The sequence below is a fragment of the Panthera tigris genome, chromosome A3 (genome assembly GCF_018350195.1).
Source record: "Panthera tigris isolate Pti1 chromosome A3, P.tigris_Pti1_mat1.1, whole genome shotgun sequence".
NCBI classification, from domain to species: Eukaryota; Metazoa; Chordata; class Mammalia; order Carnivora; family Felidae; genus Panthera; species Panthera tigris.
The window spans coordinates 59626622-59650529 of NC_056662.1; the positions used below are offsets into that span (position 1 = coordinate 59626622).

The 23908-nt window shown below is 40.0% G+C and overlaps 1 protein-coding gene across 3 annotated transcripts in view; it reads left to right on the forward strand.

Moving 5' to 3' along the window:
• Positions 1–23908, forward strand: part of AFF3 (AF4/FMR2 family member 3) — a 566812-nt gene that overhangs the window by 277069 nt on the left and 265835 nt on the right. For all 3 annotated transcript variants that reach the window (XM_042981179.1, XM_042981181.1, XM_042981180.1), the window contains exon 6: positions 11840–11887. In XM_042981179.1, the coding sequence (XP_042837113.1) occupies positions 11840–11887 (48 nt within the window). The remainder of the gene's footprint in view (positions 1–11839; positions 11888–23908) is intronic.

Sequence of the window (23908 nt, forward strand, 5' to 3'; positions counted from 1 at the left end):
CTCACTGTCTTACCTTGGGGCACAAATACAGGTTTTGAAGGAACTGAGTATTTTCTAGGAGTGGAAGGGAAAAGATAAAACCCATTGCCGTTATGACAGATCTCCTTCCAATAGCCTGCAAATATTTTCCAAGACTAACAGTTAAAGCCACATTAGCACAATACAGAATAAAAATGCTGTAAATTCACGCAAGTGAAAAAAGAAGAAAATCTTTAAGTATGGCATTGTAGGTAGATTTTTTCTGAAAAATATAAAACTTTGAGTATTAAAAATTCCTCACCAGCCAATAGAAATATGTACCAGTTTCTCACTCATGCCTTTCAATGCTGCCTGCTCCCACCTCTCAGGTCAGCCTCATTTTCAGATGGATTTCTTCATTCAGCTTTTATTTACAGCATATCTCCTCAGACAGCATACACAGAAGCAGTTGATGTCAAGCACAGAAGTAATAAACTTTATTCTGGTGGTCAGCCAGACCTGAGACCTTGGGTAAAGGTGAGATGATCATGGAGAAAGATTCATGAAGAAACGTGACATTTTAAGAGTTACTTGTGAATCTGTTCTTTATTTCTTTTATCTAAGTACATAAGTAAACTTAATAGAATGTGCCAAACAGAATATTGTTAAATACATAAGGCCACTTCTGCCACTTACAATAGTCCATAAGTATCTTTCATTGGCTAATTTCTTCAGCCATATCATATTACTCTCCATCTTACAAGCTTTTGTGTTCAGAATTCCATGATTGGAAAAGAAAACCATGTTCCAACCATAAATGACAGTCAAATGTGTCTTTTCCTGTATGTTTTCCTCCATCATTTAAGAAAACAAAAGAGAGGCGCCTGGGTGGCTCAGTTGGTTAAGCATCAATTTTGACTCAGGTCACGATCTCACGGTTCATGGGTTCAAGCCCCACCTCGGGCTCTGCTCTGACAGCTCGGAGCTGGGAGCGTGCTTCAGATTCTGTGTCTACCTCTCTCTATCTGTCCCTCTCTCATTTATGCGCTCTCTCTCTCTCTCTTTCTCTCTTTCTCTCTCTCTCTCTCAAAAATAAATATTTTTTTTTAAAAGGAGAACAGATGTTATAGGGATGCCCTATCACCAAGCCTTCTTCTACCTACAAAAAACACATGGTTTGTTATTAGATTATATAGATAGCGTACAGGACAAGATTCAGAAAAATGTTGAAAAGGAAATGGCACATTTCCGAAATCTCACTGAAGTCTGCCTATTGTGTGAGGGTTAATAACGTCAGCACTGTCACTTGCCTGTGCCTGTGTGGTCTTCCTCTCGCTCAGAGTAATGACTGCACAATTTTAGATGAAAGAACTCAGAGGTCTTGAAGTGTTCTTGTCAATGTCAGATTATAAGTGGAAAGCACGTGTTCACTACTACTGTTATGTGGTTTCTTTACCCAGCTTTGACAGGACAGTGGAAGACAGCTTTGCTATACACTATTCAGGCACTTTATTGAGACATGACCCTGTGGAAAAGCACTCAATATCAATCAGTGATCAAGATGTAAAACTACCGTCTCTGGTTCTGATCTCTTTATGCCATCAATAGATATTTGACAAGGTCAGTGCACTGACAGACCATTTAACTTTCTGAAAACGAAATGCACGTTTAACTACAAGCTTTGATTGAGGTTACTAATTTTCATTATAAAAATAATATCATAATTGAAAGACCTTGTCCTATGTCTAAGAATTTGATAGAAAATCAATTATTAACTCTTTAATCATACTGCCTGTTGATAGGAGCCTAATACAGATACCAGTATGGAGATTAGGGAAGTCACATAACTTGCTAATGGTTTTTGCAGTAATGTGTATAAGCTTAATTTTAATGAAGTAAATACATGTTGATGTTCTAAGAATTTGTCTTTAAGATAACTCTGGCAATTTATTTGGGAGGGGTGAGACAGGTAAAGCAAAGACATCCCTTTGTAATGTAGATGACCAGCCTTATTACTTATAAAGTATGACACTTTAATTTTTAAGAGTCTCTTTTAAAAAATATATTGGCCTTTTGTTTATTACTTCATTCAACAAACATCATCAAGCACCTACTACATTGTACAAAGTACTCTGCTGGGAACTGGTCATAAACACATAAATGAGAGATACCATATCCACTGTAAAATCTACTTATTTATCAACAGTTTCCTCATTCTGTTCTTTTCAGTTAAGTAAAGTATTTGTTAGTACAATATAATCATATTTAAAGAGCTAATGTGGGGGCACCTGGGTGGCTCAGTCACTTAAACATCCTACTCTTGATTTTGGCTCAGGTCATGATCTCACAGTTCGTGAGATCCAGTCCTGGGTAGGGCTCTGCACTGATAGTGCGGACCCTGCGCAGGGTTCTCTTTCCCTCTCTCTCTGTCCCTCCCCTCCCTCTGTCTCTCAAAATAAATAAATAAACTTTAAAAAATAAATAAATAAATAAATAAATAGCTAATGTGAAGGGGAATGGGGAGAAACTGCTTAGTTGGGTACAGCATTTTACTTTGTACTGATAGAAATGTTTTGGAATTAAAGGTGATTGTGATTTACAATATTGTGTACTAGATGTATATACTAAATGCCACCAAATTGTATACTGTAATGCAGTTGATTTTATGTTATGTGACTTTCATCTCAATTTTCTTAAGTTTAATGCAGTTTGTGGTTTGTTTCTCTTGATATATTTATTTGGCTTTGTATTGGATATTAGATTTGAGAAGTCTAGCTTGGTCCCTTTCAGGTATTTTTTGTAAATTTTAGAATTCTGAAGATTTTTCTTATGGGTCTTAAACATTTCTTTGAAGGTTCTTCTTCATTTATTTTTCTTGATATTGTGGATGGGATTTTTTTCATATTTTTGAATTGTTTATTACTGCTACACAGAAGAGCTATTGAGCTCTTCAGTTTATATCCAGCACTTTTTTTAAAGTTTAGTTATTTATTTATTTATTTATTTTGTGTGTGAGAGAGAGAGAGAGAGAGAGAGCAAGAGAGCGAGCGAGCACACTGGGGAGAGGCAGAGAGAAAGAGAGAGAGAGAATCCCAAGCAGACTCCATGCTGTCAGTGTAGAGCTCAACTTGGGGCTGGATCTCACCAGCCATGCAATCATGTCCTGAACAGAAATCAGGAGTTGGCTGTTTAATTGACTGAGCCACCCAGGCGCCCCTGTACCCAATACTTTTTAACTTCCCTTTTTAATAAGATTCCCAGTAAACTCTTTTGGATTTTTCTAAGTATATGATCAAACATCTATAGGTGGAGATGATCCCAGTTCTACATATTTTCCTTACTGATACAGTACTTTAAAAGGGCCCTAATATTAAATATTAAACCATTTTGCATTCCCCAGAATCCCACTAATTATTGTGACATTTTATTGAATTATATTTACTAATAATCTGTTGAGAATTTTATATTTATCTTCATAAGGGATATTGATTATTCTCTTATGTTAGGTTTTTATACTAATTTAATAAAATCACTCATAACTTTACATTACTGTCTACTCTGGAAAAGAAAATATATGGAATTAGTTTCCCTTGGAAGTTGGAAATACTTCACTTTAAAACTATCTGATTTGAAGCCATATTTGAAGATAATTTTAAATTTAATCTGCATTCTCAGGGTTATAAGTCCAGTCTCTTTTCTTTATTTAAATCCTTTTTTTCCCCAGAAAGTTGCTAATTTCATCAAAAATTTTCAGTTTTAGTATTGTATTCTTTTTTAATATCAATATCTTCTTATAATCCCTTCCATATATTTTATCTTCTTCTTATATCAAATTATGTTTATTTGGGCTTTCTTTTTATTTATTTATTTTTTAAATGTTTTAAGCAAGGGAGGGGCAGAGAGAGAGGGAGACACAGAATCTGAAGCAGGCTCCAGGCTCTGAGCTGTCAGCACAGAGCCTGACCCGGGGTTGAACTCACAGACCACGAGATCATGACCTGAGCCGAAGTTGGACGCTCAACCGACTGAGCCATCCAGGCGCCCCCTGGGCTTTCTTTTTATTGAACAGATTTTTAAGTGACTTTCTATTATTGTTTTGGGTGGTATGTTTTATTTTTGTTTCAATAAATTATATTCTCGCTTTGTAAACTCTGATTTTTCATGTTATAAATATTTCATTGGTTTTCCCTATGTGTTATTTTCTCCCTTTTATATCTCTCTTGATTTTAAATTTTTAATTGATTGCCTAGCACCTAAATTTTCTCTCAAAACATAGTGTAATTTTGTTAGTGTGTGAATTTTTCTCTAAGAATATTTTGGGGTATCCCATAATTTTGTTTGGCAGTATTTTAATATTATTTTTCTGTAACTATAAAGAGTTATTTATAAGTGTGTGATATTTGTTTTATTCTAAGAATTCTAGAAGATTTTTATGTCTATACAGTGTTTAATTTATAGCTTTATTGTTTTTTAAAAAAATTTTTTTTAACGTTTATTTATTTTTGAGACAGAGAGAGACAGAGCATGAACGGGGGAGGGTCAGAGAGAGGGAGACACAGAATCTGAAACAGGCTCCAGGCTCTGAGCTGTCAGCACAGAGCCCGATGCGGGGCTCGAACTCACGGACTGCTAGATCATGACCCGAGCCGAATTTGGACACCCAACCGACTGAGCCACCCAGGCGCCCCTATAGCTTCATTGTTTTGATAACTTGTGGTTAAAGAGTATGGGCTATAAAACAACTACTTTTTTGGAATTTTTTTCATCCTATCGTAGCTCAATATATGACTACTACAGCAATTGCCGCTTTGGTAACTGTCTCATGTGTGCTTGAAACACTGGGATTCCTGTCTAAGTTCACAGTACCTAACAATTCAGCCTTATTCATTTTAGTTAATTTTTAAATTTTTCTATCCCTCTATATAGTTTCTTTTGGAGGAGGATGCAGCATCCTTTGTCTATTTAGGAATAAGGGTGGATTAAACACTTCCAACCATAATAATTCTATTTCTCTGCCTTTTTCCTAGCATGCCTTATTTTGATGCTCTGTTACTGCCTGGGCTATTTTTTTCCTCATTCTGTATTGTGCTCTTCAGTTATTTTATTTTATTTTATTTTATTTTATTTTATTTTATTTTATTTTCTATGAACCATCCTTTAGTTGATATTAGTATTGCCACCATCAGCCCTCACTTTGTTTGCATTTTTATATATACCTTTGTACATCTTTCTTTTCTTATTTCTCTTTTTGCTTATATTTCCTCTCAGTATATAAATGTCTCAATGATGGTGTAACAGTAGAATCAGAGAGGAAGGGATGGATGTGAGTGGCAGAGCAAAAGAGCAGATCCAGGAGATAAAAAGGGACTGAAGAGGGATGAAGTGGGTTTTTAGCGTGGGTGGGAGCAGAGTGTAGCCCTCAAAAGGGAAGGAGTTAGGTTGGGTGTAAGACAGGTTGAATTCGAAAGAGAACTGGCCAGCTGCCTCCCTGTCCGCATGTGACACTGGCCTCAGGTGAGGCTGGGGGTACAGCCAGTGGATGAGCTTCCCATAGAATTATGATGATCCCTGAATTCGAGCTTACATCCTCGCCACTGCTTTGGTGGCATGGATGGCACACACCTAATTTCTTTGTAACTTAGTTTTTCTGTAAATCAAGAATAGTAAGGCTTATTTAAAAATACTTCTGTAGAAGTATTGAAGAGTGTGCATGTGATAAACAATTTCTAAATGCTTGAGGGCCTTTTGAGTGCTTGCAGACAAGCAAAGGCATCGTGACTTTAAAGTAGCTTTATTTTAGAATGAAAGTTCCATCTTAAATATGTCTGATGAAGAGTTAAACTATTTTTGAAAATAGGACGTGTGCAGCTTCATCTATGCAGCGAAATGCCATTTCCCACTGATTTGATCGAGCCTTTTCTCCTTAAGCCTTGCTTGCTTCTTCCAGGGCTCTGTGCTTGGCATGGTAATTAGGGACTTCTGCTCTCACTGATAGGATGCTCCTGGCTATTTCTCCAGCTCTACTTTCCCACAGCTTAGCTCCTTACATTTCCCTGGCAGAGTGTGTGGTGTGTATTTTTAAGTGGTAGGATTTGAGGAAAGCAGTTCTGTGAAAAAGGAACGTGATAGACAAGGCTGTAGAGCAGGAGAATCAGCTGGGGTTGCTAGCTTTTAATTGAAGTTTAGTTGGAGGTTCAGTGAGGTGAGACTGTTATGACAGATTTCAAAATGTAATGATAGGAAATGGGGTGGGTTCATCAAAGTCGCAGTAAATACGGAGCAACAGCTCAGCAACTCAGCATGAAACAACAGCTACAAACCCTTAAAAAAATAGAGAGAGTAATTAAAATGTGCATTGTGCAGTCCTTCTTCTCAGTGGGTACCTTTCCAGGGAAAGCAATAACTTTATTGTGAAAAATATAAACACAAATTTAGAGATGTAAATTACATGCATGTTTTAATCTGGTTCATAAACACTGAAAGTTTTGAAAACGTAAATATAATCAAAGTACCCAACTGCAGCTGAAACCAGATTTGAGAAAGATGTCAAGAAGGTGAAAGGCCCTCCAATCTCCCCCAAACCCTCACCCTCTACTTACCCCAATCCTACCTGCTTACCCCCTTTTGTGTATTTGGAAAAGAAGAGGTGGGATTCTGTCCTTCAATTTCAGGGGACACAAAAGCTTGTCTCCAATCTGTCAATGTCACAGAAGGGTTTGTGGTTTTAACCCTTTCTGTCCACTTTCTCTTCTGTCTCTTCCCCCTTTGGTCTATGCATGTGATGTTGGAGGTTAGTAAGCCACAGGGTGACTAAGTGTTGGATAATGTGCAGCATGGGAATTTACCCAAATACTCTTCAGATTCTTTTATTTCTGTACTTCAAGCATGACAGTGACCTCAAACTGTACCAGTTTTAAGGATTGATCTTACAGAGACAGATGACATAGTAGAAAATGCACTGAACTGGTGTTGAAGAAATGGGTGTGGGTTCTATCTTGACTGCCCCTTCCTGCCAGAATGACTTTGGGCAAAGTCTTTCACTTCTCTGGGCCACAGTTTTTCCATCTGTTAAAATCACTGAGTTGGCCTAAAATGAGCTCTAAGGTTCCTCCCAATTCAAACTTTCTACAGTACTCTGCCTCACAGACCCACTCCAACCAAGATGGGATCCTAGAGATTCCGATTCAATGTGGTACTCTTCTTAGATCCCTAGGTGTTTCCAGGAGTAATAAATGTTCCAGAGGAGGCCCAAGATTTCTGCCAAATACTCTCCATACTGTCATTTAAGCCCAGGGCTTCCTGACACTGTTATTTGAAGTTGTTTGTCCTGACTTCAGTCCTGGTAATTTCTCAGCTTTAATAAGGGTCTTTCCTAGTAGGGAAAGACCTGATGTCTGTCCAGACCATCAAAACTCATGGTTGGAGCAGTCATTGGGAGGACCCAGTGTAATAATCTTACATATTCCATCTACAGGGATGAAGGACGTATTTGAACAGGCATCTGTACTGTATTTCTCTCTCAGTGAATTTCCTTTTTAGAATAGGATAGTAGAAATTTATAGGATTACAGGGAGAAATATCCATAAGAGCAACCTGTCATTTATATAAATCACTTGAAATGAAATTAAAGTGTGGTATTCAGGGGAATTGTAGTTTAAGGAATCAACCCAAAGTTTAATTTGAAGAATGTTTTTAGTATGTTGTGTATCTGGGTGAGTCTACCAAGTGAACATGAAGTCAAGTTTTTCTTGATTGATCATTTTAAGGTGCAAAATAGAAAGTTACGTGAGAACTTAGCATTTACTCTGCCAGTATGTTATGCAGTAGAAAAGAGTTGGGACTTAGAAGTAGAATAAGAGAAATGGTTGTAAGTTTGAAGACAGGTTTTCCAGTTGAGATCATTTATCCCCACTGCTGAATTCCAAAGGAGATTGTTCCAAACACCATTGAGCCCTGGCCGGACTGAGACTGTTTCCTACAGACTCTATGATGATTGCCTGAGGCTGCTCTGGAAAGGAAGTAGGTTTGGGGCAGGTTCAAACAAGAGCTCTTTGATCCAGTTGGATTGGAGTGTTAGAATGGTGAAGTTTCCAGAGCAGTCCTAGGATAAGGCACTGGGGATGAGAGGAGGGAGTTATTAGATGCGTGTCACCAAACTGGAACTTTTGGGTAAACAGGAGGGATGCGTGTAGGAAAAGATAATGAAATATTATAAAAAGCATTTGGGTGTCCTAACCTGTCATGCTTTTTAAGACTATTTTTTCTTGATTTATAGTAATAGACATGTATGTTGTGTTCATGCACTGTGAGCAACAGTGGCTGTGCCTTATGCTTTTTGTTATTAATCTTTTAGTGATGAACCAGCATGAAGTAATTTATACAAAGAGAATGTTCCTATTTTAACTAAAACTTACCAAATAACCCATAAGGAAATTAATCTTACCTAAAAGTTCTCAAACTATTAGATTAAAGACCTAAATATAAAAACTAACTGTAAAACTCTTAAAAATAACAGGGGTACATCTTTCAGAACCTTGGATTCAGCAGTGGTTTCTTATATATGACACCAAAAGCAAAGGAACAAAGGCAAGAAAGATAAAATGGACTTCATCAAAACTAAAAATTATGTACATCCATGAACTACCAAGAGAGTGAACATACACCCCATAGAATGCAAGAAAAGATGTGCAAGTCATATATCTGATAAGGGTCAAGGATCCAGAATACATAAAGAACTCTTACAACAAACAATAGGAAGACACACACACACACACACACACACACACACACACACACACACACACACAAACAGTTAAAAAGTGGGCAAAGGACATTTTTCCAAAGAAGATATGCAGATGACCAACATGCACATGTAAAGATGCTCAACACCAATAGTCATTAGGAAAATGCATATCAAACCTGTAATGAGATACCATTTTATGCCCAGTAGGATGGGTCCTAACAAAAACAAAACAATGCAAAACCAGAAATAAACAAGTATTTGTGAGGAGTTGGAGAAATTAGAACCTTCATACATTGTTGGTGGGAATATAAAATAGTACAGCTAGTATGGAAAACAATTTGGCAGTTCCTCAACAAGCTAAGCATAGGATTGCCATATGACCTACTAATTCAATTCCTAATTATATACCCCAAAAAACTGAAAGCAGACATTGAAACAAAAATTTGTTCATGGATGTTTATAGAAGTGATATCACAATAGCCAAAGTGGAAATATCAAAATGTCCATCAATTTACAAATAGATAAACAAATGTGGTATATCCATACAGTGGAATATTATTCAGCCATAAAAAAGAATGAAGTATGATACATGCTATTAACACAGAGGAACCAGGGCGCCTGGGTGGCTCAGTCTCGGCTGTGCATCTTACTCTAGATTTTGGCTCAGGTCATGATCTCATGGTTTGTGGGATTGAGCCCCACATCAGACTCCACACTGACAGCATGGAGCCTGCTTGTGATTTTCTCTCTCCTTCTCTCTCTGCCCCTCCCCAGCCAAATAAATAAATTAAAAAAAAAATGAGGAAGCTTGAAAACTTGAAAACATTATTCTAAGTGAAACCAGCCAGACATAAAAGACTACATATTTTATGATTTCATTTACATGAAATATCCAGACTAGAAGGATCCATCAAGACAGAAAGTAGTGGTTATCAGGGGCTGGGGAGAGAAGAATGGGGAGTTCCTGTTCAAGAGGCATGGGGACTCCATTCAAGGTTATGAAAAACTTATAGAACTAGATAGTGGTGGCATTGTGACTGTATTGAATGCCAGTATATTATACACTTTAAAATGGTTTAAAATGGGGGCGCCTGTATGGCTCAGTCAGTTAAGCCTCTGACTTCAGCTGAGGTCATGATCTCATAGTTCATGAGTTCAAGCACTGCGTCGGGCTCTGTGCTGACAGCTTAATGCCTGGAGCCTGCTCAGAGTTCTGCGTCTTCCTCTCTCTCTGCCCCTCCTCTGCTCATGCTCTGTCTGTCTGTCTGTCTCTCTCTCAAAAATAAATAAAAACTTTAAAAAATTGTTTAAAATGGCAAATTTCATATTTTGCATATTTTACCACATGCATGCGCGCGTGCACACACACATACACAGACACACACACACAAGAAGTTCCTAAACTTATATAAACCTTGTAGAAACCCTGGTAATGAAATACCTTTGACAAATGAACTCAGATTTGCCAACAGATTATGTTTCAAGCACAGCTTTGGGACTGGGGAAAGTTTCTGGAAGTGAAAACGTACATGATTGAGAGTCAGGAGTCCTATGTCTGGTCCAGGCACTGCTGTTATGTGGCAAGGGGCAAGTCATGTAAACTTTATGGGCCTCCATTAGGGGACCTGTACAAATTCTCTCAATCATGTGTGGGACCTTTTCAAGCTTCCCATATCTTCATTCACTCTGCCTCCTTACCCAGTATGAAGGGTAGAATATTTCAAACAGAATGCTCTTCCACCAGGTGAAGGGGGTGAGGTGGCACACACAGGGGTGGTTAGGGTACAAAGGTGTGCTCTTTGGCAAGCCTTTGCAATATTCCCAAATCTTGGAGCCAATTATGGTACTCCTCATATTTCTAAGACTACAGGAAGTAGGTTCATTCATTTCTTCATACAGTGTCCACTAGCCAACATTTACTGCACATACTCAGGACAATGTGAAGCACAGCTGAAAGACCCAGAGCCCCTGAATTTGTGGAGTGTATGTTCTGTGGGGAGGAAGTATCATGAAATAGCTAGTTACTGAGTGTGATGAGTGCTCTGAAGAAGTAAATGTGGTTGAGGATGAGTACTCCAGGCTTAGCTACGGCTGCTCTGAGGAAGTCCTGGTTGACCTGTTATCTACAGGGCGACTTGGAATTAACCAGGAAACCCAGGAAGGGGCACATTTGCTTCCCTGATGGAGAGAGAACTGTGAAGAGGATGGGAGAGCGGGTTTGGAGAACACTATGAAGACAGCCTCATTCTAGAATGTCACGCTGAACTGTGGGCAGCCTTGTTGAATTAAAAGGCCAGGGGAAGTGGCTCCCTGAGACCACAGTGGGCACTTCTACCAGCCGATGCTGCTTTCATGTCCCCACCATACCACTTCCTGCGCTCTGAGCTATGGAACCAGCAGTAACCACACAGCATTTCTGGAACTTAAAATGCTCCCCAGTGTCGGCTCTGACCTGAAGCCACCATTCCTCAGAGTCCTTAACATCTCCACAGCACAGGGCAGTGTGGGTCACAGAACAAGTGGCTGTGGAGTATGACACCCAGCATGCTGTGCGAATGTTGAGAGGATATTTCTCCTTTTGGTCTTTCAGTTTTCTGCTCATCAAACCAGTAAATCTGGGCTTTGAGGATGGTGGAACTACCAGACTTTTACGTAAAAAGTGGGGACAGACTTTTACTTAAGCCTTAGCAAGCCACTGGACTTGGCAAAGCCATTGCATGTATTTGGTAGGTGAACTGGTTCCACTTTTGCAGTGGAGGCCACATTTCCACACATTGGTAGAGCCCAAGGTGAAGAGCTCACCCCTGTCTGTCGGCTGCTATCCTCCCAGAAGCCTGCCCTGCCAAGCATGGCCATGACTGGAGGGCCCGGAGCTAAAACTCAGGTGTATGCAGTGCTCCTGGCTGACCTGTCCACTGTGCCACAGAGGGGAGGGGAGCAGTCATAGCCATGACTCGTGCTGCCCCATAAAGGAAAGGAGCTCATCAGTAAGCCCCACTTCAGGCATCCCTGGTCCAAGCTCAAGTTTAGAAGCTTATGTGTCATCTTTTCTTTGTAACCATAAATCTGTGCTCTCAGGCCTAATTCTGTTTGTTTGTTTTTTTTTTTTTTTTTTTTTTTTTTTCCCTTTGCTTTCAGGAGAGTAGATCTGGAGACACAAACAGCTGTGTTGAAGAAATAATTCGGGTAAGGAGATTTTTTTTCTTTTTACAAATCTTACCAATTGGTTGGACTAGATCCCAAATAGAAGGAGGCATGTGGCTGTGTTGTCCAAGGAGCCTATTGTTTGCTTCTTGTTTGAGGTTTACCTTTTCTGAAGGCAATCATATAAGTTGTCCAAATGCCGCTTTACAAAAGCAATTCTTCTTTTAGAAATCTAGGAGCTACACATCAACCCAGTGCCTTTGTACAGGCTGAGGTGACACTGTATTAAAGTGATCAGCTGGGAGACAGAAGAACAGAGTTGAGATGAAAAATATGGTCGTGCTTACATTTGGATGCCCCATTTGTCAGCCTACTATTTAAAAGCATCCTTTAATAGTCCTTACTTCCCAGTCAGGCAAGGGTTGCCTTGTTAGTTTTCTCCTAAACTTAATTAGAATCAGAAGCACTCTGACAAAGAGGTGATGCTCACTGTCTGAAAATTTATTTCCATATTGTTTTGCATCTTACTAACGTTTTTGCCTATTACTGTCTGACACTGTCCTTTTCATCATCATCATCATCATCTCTAGTAGATACCCTTCATGAACCAGTTTCACACCCAGATTCACTTAAGCTGGGCTCTCCTGCCATATTAGTGTTTTCTTGAGTATTCAAACTTGTAATCAGGATGTCATCTTCAACCCATATTTTTTCTTCACTCATATTTATTCAGGGGAGTGACCTAATAATTTACATTCTCAAAAAGCTGATATTACACTGGGAAAAACACCAAGACAAATTAGACCAGATGGGATGGCAATTCCCTATAAAGAAAAAACCTTTATTTTAATATGTTTCTAACTTTTGGACATCCTACACACTTTTTCTTGAATTGCTAATGAATGACAGTAATATAATTATTTGGTTTAAAAATTTACATTAATCATCACATTGTTTTCAGAGGCAGATTTTTTTTTCTTCCTGGAAAGCATTATTTCATGAACCTTTTAACTCTCAAGTTAACCAAAATAATTAATTGAAGTTTGATCTGTTGAGTTCATAATGATTTTTGTTTTTCTGGCAGAGATTAATATAGAAAACAGTTGTCAAAGTGGGTAGCTTCATTTCTGGCATTTCATATATGTTAAATAAAATACATATTGTATTTTATATCTGTATTATCTCTAACCTGGAGCTTTGTTTCAGATTAAACAACAAATTAGTGTGAAGTGCTGATATACTTGCCCTATTTCTCTTTTGACATACTTTCATGTTTGGAATCCAAATATTCAGTGATAAAGCCATCTTCCTTTGATTGGTTATCGTATTTATGTCAGCAAAATGCTAATAGCAGTACACATCTCTCCTTTGATTTCACTATTTTTAAAATCCGACCCCTTCTTATCCTTCCTTATCTTTTCTGAGGTTATGGTAGAAATCTGTCATTTGACCTTTCTTTGCCGCACTCCAAACAAGGCTTAAAGTGTGAATACAGGCTTGAGCAATTCACACACCAAAAGGGTATAGTTTAGGTAACATAAAATTCACTTAAACCGAATGCTGCTGTCATGAGTTTTAAGGCATTTTTTTTTCAGAAGAGAGCTGAAGAAAGTCTTATACCCCCTCATCCCACTCCTACTTCCTGATATTCCTACTTCCTCATATTCCACTGGCACTGGCACTGGCACTGCCAGAGCCTGCCTGGAATCAGTCATGGAACAAAAGGGAAAGTCTGGACCAACCAGATCATTGATTTGTAAGCATGTGCAAGGTAAAGGGCAGTGGAGATGATGAACTCATCAGGAGATAGCTGAGCTCTCTTTAATGTTCTGATCTTCCTAGAGCCCATGATGAGTGGTCCAGGATGGGAGATAGTATAGGGTCAGAGGAAACAGAGGTGATAGTGGTGCTGGTGTTGTCCAGGTGGGCCTTTTCTCTGTCCTCACCTGTCAACCTGTGGTGTTAGTAGCCGTAGTTGTTGCTGAGGGAGCTCCTAGATGATCACGCCAGTATTCCCAGGTTTTGCCTGGAATGTTTTCCTGGCTGTCCTCTGCCTCGCTCACACCAGTCATTCTTCAGGGCTGTCTTCCCCGCTTGTCCTAAGCATGTCCTCTCTTCCAAACACAAGCACAGGGCGCCTTCTCTGTTACAGCCTATTGTATTTATTGTGTATCTGCCAGATGTCAGTATTCCTCCCACACCATGGCCCCGATGTCTGGAATTGAGAATCAGGATCTTGTTGAATGAATAAATAAATGAGTAAGTGAAGGAAGGAAAGAATCCTCCAAGGGAGAAGGAAGAATATCATTGTGATAGCTCACAAACAGATTCCATTTACTCTAAATCTTGGGCATGACGTATTGGCTTAAAAGCAGTGGGTTCCCATGGATAGATAGTCTTTGTGGAGCCCAGTTTTCCTTGTCACTTTCTCTCCCCTTATGATCAGCGAGGTAAACCTAATGTGGTCCAGGTCACCAAGGTACTTGGTACTTATAGCCATCTCTCTCTCTTATTGTGGAGAATGAGCAGGTCATAAAGGCGCCTTAAAATAATGAAAATTGAGATATTCATTTAACAAGTGTTAGCATGTCCTTTCCATGTGGGAGGTACAGGGAGAATAATAGCAGGCCAAACAGAAGTGACCCTTTTGAAACCAGTGATGTGCTGGAAGATATAGATACTAAGTTTTATTTGTAATCTTATAAATAAATGTCTAATATTAATTGTGACAAATACTCAGGGTGACTCTAATTTTAGGTCTTTCATGAGGAAGCAACATTTGGACCAATAGTTGGAGTTTGAATAGAAAATTGGTATAGGAGAAAAATGTTGAGGCTGCCAGCAGAGAAACAGGAAGAGTTTGGCTAGTTAGGGACCCACAAAGGGCAGTGAGCCCAGAGTGGCTAGAGTGTAGGTGGGAAAACTAGGCAGGAGAAGCCAGGTAGGGCTGTTCCTTCTCAGTCATGTTTAAGATATGTATAGGGGAGCCAGTGAAGGAGCTGAGCCAGAGTAACGTTATCAGATTAGCTGTTTAGACACTCTACTCTAACTGCTTTGTGGAATGGATTGAGAGGAGAAGGGGAAGAAGAAAGAGGAGGGGCTGCTGCAGCTGTCCAGATGAGAGATGCTTGGTGGGGCACTCACGGGCATGGAAACATTGAAGGAGATGCTGGTTTGAGGGGGAGGGATGAAATAATAAATTAATTTTTTGACATGTTGAGTTTGAACTACCTTTGAGGCAATCCAGTAAACATGGAGAATGTAGATGAGCATACATCCGTCTGGGGCTCAGAACAGAGGTCTAAAGCTGCAGGCTAATTTTGTTGGTAATAAAGCCACAGAAATAGGTTAATCTACCCGGAGAGAGGAGAGACCGAGAGGCAATGAAAGCTGAAATTCAAACGTATAAGGGTCAGGGAGAGTAGGATCCCCTTGCAAATGAAAGTGAGAGGGCATGACTCAGGAAGTTGAGGAGTAATAATGGCCATGGAAAGTCCCAGAATCCAGGGAAAGAGAGTTTCAAGCTCAACAGTGTACAGGATTTCTGAGGGGAGAAGAGAGACAAGAATTGAAAACCACTCTGGATTGGACAACAAAAAGCTCATCAGTGGTTTTATTGCATGCTGTTTCTGTGGAGTAGAGGGTGCAGCATCCAGACAAGAGAAAACTGAGAATATAGCATCAGTGAGTTGAAAGAAATTTTATGAGGAAAGGCCATGGTTCCCATTCAGGGCCTTTCCATCTGCAATCAATCCTATAGATAATAACAGGTACCAAATGATGAAGAGCTAACATTTGTGGAACATTTATTACAAACGAGGAACTGTTCTCAGTTTCTTGCTTGTGTTAACTCATTTAACCATCACAGATGCCCCATGAGTCAGGCACTGTTAACATCCCCATTTTACAGAAGAAGGAAGTTAAACACAGCTTGCCCAAAGTCATACAACTAGAAAGTAGTAGAGCTGGGATTTTAACGAGCACAGTCTGGCATCAGCACCCTCTCTATCTTATCTATCAAGCTTTCTTATTTAAATGAAGAAGTCCCCCTGGCTCAATAATGAAACCACTCAGGCATTTTGCCATGAAAGGGAGGTTTCCCATTTCCACGTGTTTATGATTCGGAAGTGCCAGATCATGCATTTGTGCACTTGAACTCACAGAGGTTTTATGGCCAACGTTATCAACCTCATCTTTAAACTTCTTCCTTTCCTCTCTCTTATTTTTGCTGAGGTGACTGTTTTCAAGCCATTTGAATATTACATTATATTCTAAAGTGTAATTATTTTTTACTCTTACTCAGAGAATTTTAACCCTGGGACCTAATAAATCTGTGTATTATTGCAAAATTCAGTTAACCGAGGGAGAAATTATAACTGAGTTCCATGAAGATGGGCGACACAAGCTAGGAGCCCTCATGGCTGACATATGTTTGTAAGAGACAGTTTTTTAAGTTACACTATATTTCATTCTTAAAGGTTCCAGTGCTGTAGTACTTAGGTGCTTTCTGTAGCATTATCCATTAACGTAGAATGGCATTAACATTTGTTCAGCAAATAAAATCCGTTTACAACTTAATGGGGTTGTGCAGGGCTGGAATCTAGGATGCACAAATTTTATGCAAGACAGCTTTAGATGGAGTTGTTGAGGAGTACTACTCATAGCGTGGTGAGCCTTCCTAATAAAGAAGCCAGTGATTGAGATTCTGGTTTGGGCTCAAAGGACGAATTTAGAGACAATTTCCACATAACATCAGAGCCGATTATCTTCTTAGTTTTCATCTTTAGTCACTAATTCAGTTCCAACTTCATAGAAATCTTTATAGTGAATATTTACATAGAGTTGCATTTCTGTTGGTAGGAAAAGGGTAACTGGTACTTGTTTGGATTCTGGAGACCCACATCAATTTCTTGACACTACAGTTGAACAACTTCTAGCCCAAAAGGAAACTCCTTTCCTAGAAAGTTAAGGAGCCTGCTGGACAAGATTTTCGGTTTTGATTCTGCGAGATCTGTGAGTGAGGAAAGCATTGAAAGCACCATCGCATGACGTGCACATTATCATGGCCCCCTGACATGTTCAGACCCTCATGTGGGCCAAGACAAACCTTGTGCTTAAAAGTCTACATTTAATGAAAATATATTAGCCACTCTATAGAAAAAATAGAGAACAAACAGACAACTTGTTTTAAGTGACCTATTTGGGTCATTTGAAAAAATGGACCTCAGTCCAATCTCCCCTGCTTTAGACCAGATGGGCTTTTTTTTTTAATTTTTTTTTTAACGTTTATTTATTTTTGAGACAGAGAGAGACAGAGCATGAATGGGGGAGGGTCAGAGAGAGAGGGAGACACAGATTCTGAAACAGGCTCCAGGCTCTGAGCTGTCAGCACAGAGCCAGATGGGCTTTTTTTAACTCATGCTCTTTCCTTTATTAATTATTTCATTTGTTTCAAACAGTAAAGATTTTGTTAGTGACAAAATGAAGCCCACAAATGGCAAAATCAGTCCATGTATAGCTTTTCAGGAGCCCCATTAATACATCCCATTACTTGTTGTAGTGAAATAAAATCAAAGCAAAAGTAAACTTGATGTAGGCCTAGAGAAATTGACCAGACAAAACCTACAAGTCTTGTCCAAGATGAATTATTGTTTGGTAGTGTTTTGTTTTGATTTTTCTTTTCATATTTGATCATCTGAATGGATAGAGACAGAAATACCACAATTTATATTTTATTTTATAACCATAGATGCATTTTTACGAGATGTTATTATGCTAGTCCTTTTGGCCAAAACCACAAACCCTACTTAAATGACTCCATTTCTGCTTGCCAAGGGCATTTTTGTACCTGTGAGGAGTATCCATTGGCCTGCTCCAATGTTTCAGGGCCATTTGGCTACTCTCTGTAGACTTTGCGATGACTCTAGAGGTGTTCAGTTTCTAACAGACATGAGGCAAGAGACCGCTCTAAATCAGAATTTGCTCTGAGCCCAGAGATTTTGGGGTGATGGCCAGAGGAACCTCAGAGGTCCAGAAGCTCCTGTTGGGCACAAAGGGCTTTGCCTTTCTGTGTTTACCTGTCTTGTTCTGATGCATACCATTAGAAATTACAAAGGCATTTACAGAACCATGGGGATAGAAGCCCAAAGGAATGTTAGCAGCCCATGTAGCTAGAGGCATGTGGGAATATACTTTCTTCTCTGACAGTCAAGAGTGAATTCTGATACTTCAGCTGATATCTTTTCATGGGTGTTTGTCAATATTTTACTATGAAGGTGCTGACTGAAAAAAAGAGGAGATAACACAAATGGCATGTTAACAAAACCTAGATGCCACTGGGTGTCATGGAAACTAATGGTGCTGTGTGCCTCCTGCTGTACCCAGGCTGGTAAAGACTAAGAGATGTGCAAGGGAAATGTGTCAGCCAGCCAGAATGCATGAAGGGCTGGGCTTCAGGCAAGGTCAAAGACCCAGTTTCAGTTTCTCAGGAAGATATTTGGAGAGTCTCAGCATTACATTAGAGGACCAGAAGATTAAAAATACTTGATTTTGTAAGTGTTCTGTTGCTCTTGCCTTATAAGGTACATCAAGAGATCAAAGAAATGAAGAGATTGAATGTCACTCAACAAGTGGTAGATTTACTCTGTGCCTTTAAACACTTGTAAGACATGCAAAAGGGACCAGATGCTTATAGAATGAGTAAGAGAGAGAATGTGGGGAAGAAAACAAACAGCTCCTCTGAAAGGTGCTTTGCAGAGTCCTACCCCAGCAACATGGGAGTGTAGGAGGGTGGGACAGAAGCAGAGACTGCGGTCGACTGTCAGAGTATATGTGGTCCATTGGGTTATACGGTGTCACCCATCCATGCCGCTCAGCTTTTCACAGCACCTCGCGGTATTTTGCTTCTTTGTGTTTCAGCGAGTTATCATTTCCAGAAAAATAAGTGCTTAACCTTGGATCACATAGAGCAAAACTTGCAAATTCTTATCTTTATCCAAGAATGAAGTTTACCATTGCAATGTGTTTTTTGTTTTACTTACAGAAAATACCAATACACAGATTATGATGTCTGATACTTTCAAATGTATAAGTTCCCAAAGAACATATTTATTTTTAATCTTTGGTTCCCTTAAGTGCTGTTGTTCAGCAGTACAGTGCTACTATTTAGTGCTAGCCATTTAATTTGCTTCATGTCCTTTGCTAAATTTACCTAACAGAACGAATGCAATTTTATTTTTTCTTTCCTATTTCTGTGCTTAAGTATAATATAAGCATATGTGTTCATTGGACTTTGAAAACCTTACCAAAAATCAAAACTGATAATTATTTATATAATTTTTATTTTAAGTCCTTTTATAAGGAATATTTCAGAGTGCTAATTAAAAAGCACAAAAACAGGGGCACTTGGGTGGCCCAGTTGGTTGAGCATCCAACTTCAGCTGCAGTCATGATCTCACAGTTCATGGGTTCGAGCCCCGTGTCGGGCTCAGTGCTGACAGCTCAGAGCCTGGAGCCTGCTTCAGATTCTGTGTCTCCCTCTCTCTCTTCCCCATCCCTGCTCATGCTCTGTCTCTCTCTCTCTCAAAAATAAATAAACATTAAGAAAAAAAAAATGTTTAAGCACAAAAACATTAAAATATTAGCCAAAGTGATATTAGTACTTAAAATGTGCAGACAAATAAGATTCTCCTTGTTTGTAAAAGTATTTTTGGAGTGTGATGTATGTATATATGCATGCGTGTAACCTTTGTGTCAGGAAATTTCTGGCATAAAGAGTCCTGTGACCTTCTTCACCTCTACCCTACATTTTATGCTTCTCTCTCTCTGACTTAGAAATTCTCTCAGGCAGCTGGTTGTTGCAAACACGTTCTTGAATACAAGTCACTGAAGACCTCTTCCTACTGTTTCCATCCCATGAAGATTCCATAAGGGCATGGCCATCTTTCCCCCAGAGAGCTTGCCAATTTTAGCCTGTGACTGGCACAGCCATGTGTGAGGCATTGCCCTCCTTTGAGGAGGGTCCCTCTGTGGACGCGCCCCTCCATTAGCAGGGCACCATTGTGCTTGGTCCCTTGTCCACTCTCAGAGCCTACATCAGCCCTGAGTCCCTCCAGGACTTCTGGGATGGAGCAGTGAAACCTTTTCTCTAGCAGCCAACTCTGGGGCTGGATCATGGACCCCTCTAGGCACCCAACCAGTTGTGACCTCTCATTTATGCTGAATCCTACTTCCAGGGCAGGATCACATTAGCTGGCCTGTGCTATTTCCCTTAAACAGTGACTTGCTCCCACTAGAGCTCACTGTCAACGTGGTCTTCACCAGGCATTGCTGCTCTAGGTGTCCTGCGGTCTCTCCACCTTTGCCCAGTCAGTGTTCCTCAATTTTTTCTCATTATCCTCTTCTAAGGAATCTTACAAGACACTCTTCCTAAGTGCTACTCAACAAAATTCTAATACCACAAATATATTGTACATCTATGGATGGTATGTGTATCTGTGATTTATACATAGAGAGTAAGACTTTTTCATCCCCAAGAATGAGGTTGATCTGGCTTAGCCAAGCCATTCCCCTTGCTCCACACCTCTGACATCTGCATCTCCTTCCTGCCTCAGCAGGAGCTCCACCTTCTCTGGAACTCAGGAAATAGATGCTATTAGCATGAAGCCCTCGTCCTGCTTGCTTCACTGGCCAATTTGCCATCCTCTGTCCTAGGCACTGGGGGTACTGCAGTGAACAAAATAGGCCTAGACTCTGCCTTGCCAGACTTCCCACGTTCTGACCTTCTGACAGACCTGGAAACTTAGCTGAATCTCACCTACCCCTCCTTCCCTCTTTCCTGACTTCTGGCCAATCCCTCTGCCTGTGCTTTGGAGTCCCATTCACTACTGCAGCCAACTCAAGAGCTGACAAGTGCCCTCCAGCCCCCATCTATTGTAGTGTCTTGTCCTCAGGGTAAATATGTACACATTCTTTCCATCTTTGGAAAAGAGTTTCTTCAAATCTGTACTCCTTGTGGCTCTTCCCTTTTCCGGTAGACTCCCCTGGCAAAAGTCCCTATGTGCCTTCAGCTCCACTTTCTCATCAACCCACCGCTGTCCAGTTTCTCCCCATCCACTCCTCTGAAACCATTATACCAGGGTCAACGGTCCAGGATAGCTTCCCACTAAGCTCAGAGACCATTCCCAGTATGATCTTTTGTGGGGTATTCAATGTGCTGACTGCACATTCCACTTTAAAATGCACAGGCCTTAGCATCTCTCACCACACCCTCTTGGGTTTATTCCCAATTGGTGGTCCATTTCTTCTTGGTCTCCATGGACCTCTCTTCTTGCAACTACCTTTATCCCATATGTGTTAGTATTCCTAGGACTTCTGTCCTAGCTCTTTTTTCTTCTCACAGGCTACAGTTTCTCCAGCTTCTGGTAATATTTGTGCCATGATGGGTGTTAAGTGTGTATCCCGAGCCCAGCTCTGTTTCCTGAGTTTCATGCTCATCTGTCCAGCTCCACTTATATGTGTCATGGACCCCTCCACACTAATGCCACCCCATACCTCTGCTGATTCTTCCTCCAGCAGGGGCTATCCTCATCCACCTGGCTTCTCAAGCCATTGGATTCTCCTATCCACACTTGCCACATTCGGTTCTATACCCAGTCTGTCAGTCTGTCTCATGAATCTCCTTCAAATAAGTCTGCTTCTTTCCATCCCTGTGCTGCCCTCCTTGTTCAGTCCATCATCCTTTCCCACCTAGATTGTTCCATAGACCTCCTCCCTGGCCACCTGCCTACCAGCTGCCTCCAGTCAGCTTCCCCAGTGTAGGAAGAATCCGCTTTCCAAAGCATGTTTGCTTTAAAAACATTTTAGTGGCTCCCCTCTGGGTTCAGGACAGAGTCAGATTCCTAGATGTGGTCTGTAGAGCCACACAAATCCTAGTCCTGTATCACATTCCAGCCTTATCTTTGGCTACTGCCCATCCCACACTCTCTACCCCACTTCTGCTAGAGTAATGTCAACACCTCTCCCTCACCTCTGGGCTTATCTCATGTTCTTCTGTACCCACAGAGCATGCTCTGTCTACCCCTCCCCCCAAATTCCACTGTTTTCCTGCTTATCTTCCAAGCCTACCTTGAGATGTCACTCCCTCCAGGAAGCCTTCCTGATTCCCAGAGTCTGAGTTAGAGGCTCCTATTCTGTATTCCCCAGGAAAGCTATTGTTTATTCTTATCACTTCACTTATTACCTTGAGTCACAATGGTCGTTCTTATCCCGCATTAGGCTGTTACTGTCTATCCCCGGGGGCTGTCAAAATGACTGTCACATAATGCATGTTTAATAAATACTGAATATATGGGTGGAGAATAATGAATGGATGACTTTGACGTTTTACTCAATGTCTGTTCCTGCCCTCTACCTTGTCCTTCCAATCCTGCAACAAAAAATGTTGAGGTGCTATGCCCCTAAACATCAGTTCTCCAAGGACAGCCAAGACTGTTGTGTGACCTGGGAACATTAGGATGCATTCTACAATTAGCAGAAATGCAAGAGAGATGAAAACTCACCTCTTAACTCCCGAGGGTTGGAAGTGAAAAGGAGTCCAGCAGCTTTTGCTGGCATACACATCGGGAGAGCTCAGACCTTCGTATCTGCTGCTTATGTTCTGATTATCTTTCATGAGACTGAGTTTTTCATTTTGATAGATAATGAGTATAATGTACAAGTTGAAGAAATCAAGATAATAAATTTGCAGGGATAATTTGGTTAATTACCATGTTGCTGCTCATAGAATCAAGGGCTGAAAGTCAAAGCTATTTCCACTGCTAATATGCTCTGTGGAAAGCAGTTCTTAGAACAATTAAAACACATCTACCCAAAGCGATCAACTCAAGATATACATTTTAAAATTGTATTTTTAATCATGAAAACTGCACAGAGTGTTTTCTGTTACTTTTTCAAATTAAGGGGTGTGAAATTAAAAATTTGCTACAAATTACTATTGTACCCACAGAGAGAAGTTGAAAATAACTTCTAAAATAGAAGATGATAATTTGCAGATTAAAGAGATAAGGGCCTTGAAAAATTAGACCATCTATCTAGATATTAATCATATATTTTAAATAAGACATTTTCTATAGTTCTTTTATTCATAATTATTTAGATCAGCATAACCTGATAAAACTTAGAAACCTAATTTTTTTTTTCCATTTCATTTATATGTTGTTTTGTAAGTTTGGAGAAATTGGATCTGTAGTTGTGCAATTATTTTGTTTTTATGGTAGTTGGATGCGATGCAATGTAAGTGTTTTTTAAATGTAGGAATTGGGGGCACTCCCACAGGTGGCTCAGTTGGTTAACCATCCGACACTTGATTTTAGCTAAGGTCATGATCTCATGGTCATGAGATTGTGTCCCACGTCGGGCTCCACACTGAGTGAGAAGCCTGCTTGGATTCTCTCTCTCTCCCTCTCTCTCTCTGCCCCTCCCCGTTAAAATAAATAAGCATTTTAAATAAATAAATAAATAAATAAATAAATAAATAAATAAATAAATAAATAAGCAAGCAAGCAAGCAAGCAAACAAATAAAAATAAATGTAGAGACCGGAACTCAGATATTTTGCATAACTTTTAGAATGTGCTCCCATATTTATGGGCATCTTGTTTTGTTCAGATTTTCAAAGCTGTCCACACAGCCCGTAATTTCAGAATAGGTGACCCAGCATCGACATTCTTTAGCCTCCTGCATTAACTAGGCTTTGCATGTGTAGGTTGTCCCATTTGCACATAGTACCATTCCTGGGCCTACTTATATCTCAGAAGTTCTGGAGAAGTGCTGTGTTCAGTACCACTGCTCATACCTTCACTCTCCAGAGATCAGCCCTCTACCAAATACTGTTTTTCTAAACAATTTCAGTTTCTGATGATAAATCAGGAAACATACACCTCTTCCTGTGTCTCCAGTTATCAGGTTTGAGAACAATTGTCACATGCTAACAGTAGCGGCTTTATTTTCTTCCCTCTCTCTCTCCTCCCACTAAAAAGATGTGCCTGTTTGTGAGGATGTGTAT